Raw genomic sequence first — 8,495 nt, forward strand, 5'->3', positions numbered from 1 at the left:
ATCAACTGCAAAGGAAATTGGTCCTGAACATTCATTGGAAGGACTGATGCTGAAGGTCAATACTTTGGCCACCTGATGCAAAGAACTGACTCATTGGAAAACATCCTGATGCTGGTAAAGATTGAAAACAGGAGGAGAAGGGGATGACAGAGGATGAGATGGTTGGATGGCATCACTGACTCGATGGACATGAGTTTGAGCAAGCTCCAGGAATTGGTAATGGACAGGGAAGCCTGGCATGCTGCAGTTCAGGGGTCACAAAGAGTTTGACACAAATGAGCAACTGAATTGAACTGAACTGAATATCTTTGCATCTTAAAAGATGAGTAGGGATCAGTCAAGCCGAGGCGATTGGGAGTAGACCATTCCAAGTAGAGCTGGCAACTAGAGCCAAGAGCCATACACAAAAGATAGGGAGGAGGTATGAAAATCCCAGAAGTTCATTGTTTCTGGGAGGTGACTATGAAGCAAAGAAGCTGAAGTGATAGATTAGCCTGTAAAGGTAAACAGAAATAGGATTCTGGATGGCCTTTTTTTTGCTGCATTAAGTCATAGATTTTGTGTTGGTGTAGAGAAACAGAAGAGATTATAGTATAGTGCGCAAAAACTCTCTCAGGCTGCCTGGATTTGAAACTCAACTCTGATGTTTACTGATTATCTGACTTAAGCTTTTAAAAAAAAATCTTGTTTCCTTTAGGAAGGGATAATAACAAAAGCATGTATTTCATAGGATTGTTTTGAGGATTAATGAGTTAAACCACATATAGTGCTTACAGCATTCAGTAAGTATTAACAGTTGATGTTATTATTATTAACTTTTACATTTATACAGTAGAAAGATCACTCTGTCTGTATGGATGATGATTTAGGATAGAATAGGACAAGAATGGGGAGGAAACAATAGGGGTTTAGTTTGTCCCCTCAAGAGCTCCTGTTGACATTTGCTGAATATTTTTGAGGTATAGTTTTCTGTAATGATTTTAATGAAATCACATACTATAGAGATGGATTTTGTGAAGACTCAATTAAATAAAACCTTCCCATTTTGTTTTTCCTAAGAATGCCCGTGGGATGAACTTACTGGGAAGTCAAACTCTGGAGCTTTCAGAAACTTGCATTCCATAGCTAAACTTTGAGCATACTGTTTAGTTTAGAACTCAGTTTCTGAGAAGGTGCCCTGAGATAAGGAAGCTGTTTCCCAGAATAAGACTGAAAATAGCACAGTTTATTTCTAGTATGGATTTGAGGCTAACAGTTTATCTTCTGATAGATTCCATCTTACTCTAAAAACTCAGGTTACATATATTGCTGCTTCTTTTATATAGTATTTTGAATATGATTGAGGCAGTGGGTATAATGAAAGGGTCAGAAGATCTGGGCTGTGGACCTAGCTCTGCTACTTACTTAGATATGTAGTCTTAATTATTACTTAGATTTCAGTTCCCTTATCTGTAATATGAGATGAATAATACCCACTGTGTTATCTTACAGGACCGTCATGAGAATCCATTGAGATCATCTATGTGAAATCACTTGACAAAAGGCACTTTAAAAAATGAAATGATTTTTTGAAACATTTAAGAATGACTCAAAATATAATGTGAGACATGTACATGTTTGTTCCTTCATTAAATGAACTCAGCAAGAGTTGAAAGATATGCCAGACTTGCACCTGTTATACAAGTCACCTTAGTTTGCACATAGTTCAAAATTTATAGCTCCTCACATGGGGACTCTGTGCTTCCAATGAAAACTCAGGAATTCTACCTTGAACTTTTTTCCTGCTGAAAAGTTCTTCTTAGTTACTTGTTTGTTTTGAGTTCCATTCCAGAACATTGTGGTTTCTCCAAGTTTAACAATTAATCAGTGAGGCATTGGTGCCCCCCTTTCTGGTATATTTACCTTCTGATAAACTCTAGATGCGATATACTGTATCAAAACTGGTGCCTCAACAAAGGCTTTGAAAAGTGCCTCAGAGATCTCTGTCCTTTTAGAAATCTCTCTCCACCCACCTCTCCACTAAAGATGGACCTAAAACTAAAAAATCCTGAGTTCTGGTACAGTTTCCATGGCCAGATCCCAGGGCTGCTGGACTGGGACATGGGAAATGAGTTCTTCCTTTCTTGCACCACAGACCAGTGCCCCTTAGTTGAGCAGAACCTTGCCAGATACAGACTTCAAGTAATGGAGACTCCAAAAGTACCTCAGGAGAGGGAATCCAGTCCTGGGAAAGATCGTCCTAACTCTGAACCCAACCTGTGGATGTGGGTGAATCCCAACATTGCATGCTCCCTTGGCAGCCGGGGGACCCCAGAGCCCAGTAAGAAAAAGGATCTTGCACGCATACGCGTTTCTCCTCAGCTACTCGCAAAAGATGAAGTATCTAAATGCCCAGAGGCCACAGTGATGCAGTCTCTGCCATCTTCCTCCAGCAAGCAATCTCCCCTACAGAAGCAGATCACCTCTTCCTCCAGTGACAGGGAGCTCACAGGAGAGGAGACCAAGGAAAAAGATAGCAACTCCTCTGTGGCCCACCAGTCCCCAAACAAAAAGGAGTGCTTCCAGAGCCAGAAGCTATGGCAAGGCAACAGCCAGGAGAGGAAGTCCTGGCCTCGTCCCCCCCTCAATTACAGTCACTTAATTGCTCTGGCACTTAGAAACAGCCCTCCCTGTGGCCTCAATGTGCAAGAGATCTACAGTTTCACCCAACAGCATTTCCCCTTTTTCTGGACAGCTCCAGATGGATGGAAGAATACCATCCGCCACAACCTCTGCTTCCTGGACAGCTTTGAGAAGGCGCCAGTCAGCCTTCAGGATGGGGCCAGTGCAAGGCCAAGGTCTGGCCTCTGGAGGCTTACTGAGGAGGGACACCGCCGCTTTCAGGAGGAGACTCGTGCCTTAGCTTCTGCTAGAAGAGAGAGTATTCAACAGTGCATGAGCCATCCAGATGTTATGACTTCCCTCTTTGATCTTTGAACAACCACTGCTCCCTTTCTAGAACACTGCCATCCTTTCTGTGGCTGCCTATGCACTGATTGGCCCTCATTAATCCCTAAGCCTACTTGGCCTGGTAGGTGCCAAGCCTGTATTTAACTACTGCTGCAAGAATGGTATTAAATAAAGTGAGAGGTGGATACAGAGGAGGAGGCAAAAGCTTAGAAAGTTGTGTAAGGGCAGTGGCAGTTGTTCTGCATTTTGAGCACAAGGAAATCTTAGGAAAAACAGCATGGAAGTTAAGGAGAGAAGAGCATATTAAATGAGAAAAGGAATTCTGTTTCCTGGAGAGTATTCTCACACATGAAAACAAATGGTGGAGTATAAAACATCAAATTCAAGATGGAGCCAGACCTTTAAGTCTCAGGTGCAATGTGAAGATATATAAGCATAAAGAGAACTGGTTTTGATGTTTAAAGCCTGAAGATTCAAATGTTCCCCTTCTACCATTCATCAGCTACATCTACTTTGTCAGTGAACCATTTTACCCTTCAGAGCCTTTTTCCTCTTTTCGATCCTGGACTTCTCAGCCTTGTTCTGTTGCCATCCACCTGCAGTACTGAAAAAGAATTCCAAGCAGATACTTTTTTACTTTGGATATTGAAAGTCCTTGAATTGAGCTTGTATTAACCCCAAGCCTTTTGATGACAAAACTCTGCTTTCAGTTGTCAAACCTTATTGTGGATGGGTGTCAAGGTCCATCTGAGATTCTGAGTTCAGTGGGAGACAGACATATAAATAGATATTTGTAATATAAATATAATGAAATAGATGTACAAGGTTGCCATGGAAATGGGGAGATATTTTTTTCCTAGGAAAGGCATTTTAAAGAAAATACATTTTGAGCTAGTTTTGAAGAATAAACAAGGATTTTATGGGCATATAAACTACAGAAAACACATTACAAAAAAAATATGACAGAAGAAACAGTATGAGCAAAGAAAATGTAGTGTTTGGGGGAATGGTAGGAAGTTCAGCACAGCTTAGCTGTATTAGGGCCAAGAGTTACAAGAAAGGTGGGCAAGAGGCCTTTCCTTTATTACTTCAGTGTTTGTCGTGTGGGCCATTAGGAACTAGGAGGCACAAGTGGTGTTTACTTAAAATAAAAATAAATAATAATAAACACTTCAGCATTTGTTTTTCTAATTTCAAAATTCATTTTAATATCATTTCCATACAAATAGTTTCCTTTATCAGATTTAAGCATTTCTTTCTGCCTTTTATATTAATATATTGTTAAAGAAATATCCAGAGGAAAATATATTACATTTTAAGTATGTATTTAGGTGCAAAACTTTCAATAATGGGGATACAAAAATGCCTGTAATACATAAAAGCAATAAGTTTAAGAGTTGTAGATCAGTTGAAACCTTTACATTTTTGTGATGGTCTATTATATCTCATATAAAACTATATTAAGATAGAGTTGCAAACAACATTCAAACAATTTTCTTTGAAAAAATAATTTTAGCTGCTACTTCTGTATCATTGCTGCTGCTGCTAAGTTGCTTCAGTCTTCAGTCGTGTCCGACCCTGCGCGACCACATAGGCGGCAGCCCACCAGGCTCCTCCGTCCCTGGGATTCTTCAGGCAAGAATACTGGAGTGGGTTGCCATTTCCTTCTCCAATGCATGAAAGTGAAAGTGAAGTCGCTCAGTCGTGTCTGACTCTTTGCAACCCCATGGACTGCAGCCTACCAGGCTCCTCGTCCATGGGATTCTCCGGGCAGGAGTGCTGGAGTGGGTTGCCATTGCCTTCTCCTCTGTTATCATTAGGCGATGTTAACAGAATACCTTGGAACTAATAAAATATTCTGGCTATAAGTGTTCAGCATTTGATTCTCTTTTTTTCAAAATTAACACATAAGTAAAACAACCTGTTGTGAAATTAACAAGAATAATTTTATCACACTCTGTTTTGAATAATTTTAATGTCTACTTCTTAATTTTTCCAAACAATGCAGTTTCATTTTCAGAACTGAATTTGAAGTTTGTCCTGCAAATTGGCATCTTTAGGCTTTGAAGCACTCTATTCCATTTTTCCTGAACCTTCTTTCTGCTCTAGTTGGAAAAAGCAGTGGCTGGCATGACACTTCACTTCTTCAGTTATCTTAGATGATTCAGATCAAGGCAAATCTTCCTTTTTTTTTTTTTTTTTTTTTTCGTAATGGGTGGAGAGGGAGGTGGGAGGGGGGATCGGGATGGGGAATACGTGTAAATCTATGGCTGATTCATATCAATGTATGACAAATCTTCCTTTGAAAGACTATCTTGCTCCTGCTTTTCCTCTTCACCACTATCATGATACTTAAAGCGACCTTCATGGTTACTGCTTTCCAGAGGTCATCCTTTTTCACTGATGCCAGCTGCAGTGCTTGCACTGCTATAACTATTCTTTCCTTTGGGAGGCTTCAAAGTCAGTTCTGGGAAAGCAGGGTGATATTCACCATTCACCACATAAAGGAAAACTTTGTTAATGTCGGTAGGTGCTTTGGTATTTATCGTATCTGGCATATAGTTAATACAGATATTATTTCCCTTTTGTTTGCTTGCCACTGCCTTCTCACTGAGTTTGTGGTATTTTTTTCTGTATTTATTTGAACCCAAACTTTCAGGCTAAGCAGAACGAGAAAAATACATGGATGGCACAGGATTATATTAATTTATTTATGTCATAATCCCTTGATCCTGCACCTTGCATTTGTGGCCTCAACTTGAGAGCTATCTGAATAAGAAATTTGGTTATTTTTGGTAATATCTACATGCTTCTTTCCTCTGCCATTCTTCTTTGAAGAGATTTCATTCTCTTCATCTTTAAATACAGTGTGAGAATTTCTATCAAACATACGTATTAAATCTCCCTTTCTCTAATTCTTTAAGAACTCACAGTTCTTCTGTATCAGTAGGCAAACTATCTTTTAACTGTTATCCTTTCTGCTAAATATCCTTTCTTCAAAATTGGATAGAGGGTTGGAAAGAGGGTCAGTTTGAAGGATGCTAATAATCAATTTTCCCCAATTCCTGTGTCACTTTTAGAATCTTTTTCTGGAAAAGATTTCACCTGCTGGTCACCAATTTCAGGAAATTCTTCTGTAATTATGTATTTGAAATAGAAATTCATATTTTCTTGAAATGATATAATTCTTGCCTAGCCTTTTTTTTTTTTAACTGATAATGAGTCAAGCATATAGCTTGCTTTGTAGAGCACTTGTAGGTTATCTAAAAGTGCAAGTTACTTCAGTAGCAGAGATACATCTTCTTGCAATGAAAGCAAGAGGACAAAATGGTATGGTAGTATTGTAAAGTCAGTCTAAATATGGGATCTTTATCAAAGGACATCAAAATTGCCTAATAGGACTTTCTGCCAAAGCTGGCTTCTTTCTGCAGATTTAAGGAGTTCCCTTTCCAGATGTTTGAATACTGTCTCCTCTGGGAAAGTGACAGAGGTGGCAAAGACAGCTACAGGGACCAAAAGGCTGATGACAGTGGGTTCCAGGACCACGGTCAAGAATGACAACACGGCGGGATTCAGGTTCAGCAACAAGACTGGGACAGGGGAACAGCACGGATGCAGGGTTCAACAGCGAAGGTAGGGACAAAGAGGGGTTCAGTGTGGGCAGGGCTGAGTTCAGCCTCGAAGCCTCCAGCTTCCTAGTCCTTGGCAGCAATGGGAGTAGTTTTGCTGGTTTTGAGCTGGGTTTCCTTAGCAAGGACTGAAGGAAAAGAGCACGGTGGGGCTGCTCAGCTGCCCGCGTGGTGAAGCCTGGGGCAGTGGCAGCAGCTAACCAAAGCTTTCTGGGAGAAGACTTGGATGAGTTCCCTAACCTCAGAACCAATGACTGTAGTTGGCACCTGGAGGGAGGGCTCCACTCAGAAGAAGGCTGAGGCAACTTCTGTGCATTTCTAGTCGTTAAATTTTATACTAGCAGTAATAGTCGCGCCTGTGCCACTGTCAATATTACCTCTAAGGTCACACTCTACACTTACGGAGGAGCTTTTGAAAATCGGGGATAACAAATGTACATTTAAAACTTGGAACTCAGTTCATCAGCCTCCCTACTGTCATGTTATCACCGCCCCCAGCTTCACTAGCCTCTGTGATTATAAAAAGAAAAAGCAAATGACCACACCCACTTTAGGATGAAACGCTCTAAAATGACCAAATAAATCATGGAATCAGTTGTTCCCCCACCCAATTCACAGGGAAATCATCTCCAGAAACATTGAGAAAACAGAACAGGGTTTGTTCCCTTAAAGAGATTAGTCTGGTAGGGACAGAGCTAGGTATATAACAGAGAGGAGCACATAAAGAGCCTAGATTTGGTCAACTCCACACACTATTTTACTACCATAAGCATATTATTTCATAGCTTCTTTTTCTTCACCTATTAAAAAAATTGGCTTTAGAGATTGCTATAAAGTGCCTGACATACCACTACACGCCAGTCAGGATGGCTGCTATCCAAAAGTCTACAAGCAAACCCTCTCCAGCATTTATTGCTTGTAGACTTTTGGGTAGCAGCCATCCTGACTGGCGTGTAGTGGTATGTTCATTGATTCTTATGTGACAAATTATTCTTCTGATTGATCTTGGGTTTGGTGTTCTCACAAACATATCTCCTTTTCTACCAGAACTGTACTAATCCTGACCTATCCTTTGGAATAGTCTCAAAGTTATGTAAGGAATGCTGTCACAAGCCTGTACTCTAAGACAGATTTGCTTTATTAAAGACAAAAAAAAAAAAAAAAAATCAGGCCTGCGTCTGATTAGAAACATTTTTAGTGAAGCATCAGAATAATATGATTTTGGAGATGACAAAAAACTTAAAATGGCTGTGGTTAATTTATTACTGATAATGTTTTTAAATACAAAATCTAATGAAGGTGCATAACAAGGAAAATAATGAAACTGAAAAGGCAATTTGGTTTTTTCTGCTGAATGCAAGACAAAATAATAACATCAATCCAAAAAATTTAGTGAAATATCTGAAAAAAATTAATTATCTTTTCAAAGGAGATAGTGAACATTATTTTAATTTATAAAGATGGATGAGCAATACAGAACATTTCACCCAATGATAGGACATTACCCATTTTTTCAACTGTCTATGGAACACTCTCCAGAAAAGACGATGTTAGAACACAAAACTAATCTTCATGAATTTTTAAATATTGACATTTTACAAAGTGTCTTTTGAGATTACAAAGGATTGAAACTAGAAATCAATAGCAGAAAGAAAATAGAAAAACCTGCAGCATGTAGAATTTAATACATTCTTAAACAATCAATGAGTCAAAAAAAATCACAAGGGAATTTTAAAATATCTTGAATCAAATGAAAACAAAAACACAGCATACCAAAATTCATGGGGTACAGCAAAAGCAGTCTAAGAGGAGAAAGTGCAGCTGTAAGTGTTTGTATAAAAAAGAATAATGATCTCTAATTTACAAATAATGTTTACAACTTAAGGAGATGAAAAACAAACTTTAAAAAATCTATAA

The 8,495-nt window shown here is 39.1% G+C and overlaps 1 protein-coding gene across 1 annotated transcript; it reads left to right on the forward strand.

The window, feature by feature from the left end:
• Positions 1 to 1,737: 1,737 nt before the first annotated feature.
• On the forward strand, positions 1,738 to 3,651 carry FOXR2 (forkhead box R2). Its single transcript, XM_043895335.1, has one exon. It carries the CDS (start codon positions 2,026 to 2,028, stop codon positions 2,974 to 2,976), a length of 951 nt encoding a protein of 316 aa, XP_043751270.1. The 5' UTR covers positions 1,738 to 2,025; the 3' UTR covers positions 2,977 to 3,651.
• The last annotated feature ends 4,844 nt before the right edge of the window (positions 3,652 to 8,495 follow it).

The sequence above is a fragment of the Cervus elaphus genome, chromosome X, assembly GCF_910594005.1.
Source record: "Cervus elaphus chromosome X, mCerEla1.1, whole genome shotgun sequence".
NCBI lineage: Eukaryota > Metazoa > Chordata > Mammalia > Artiodactyla > Cervidae > Cervus > Cervus elaphus.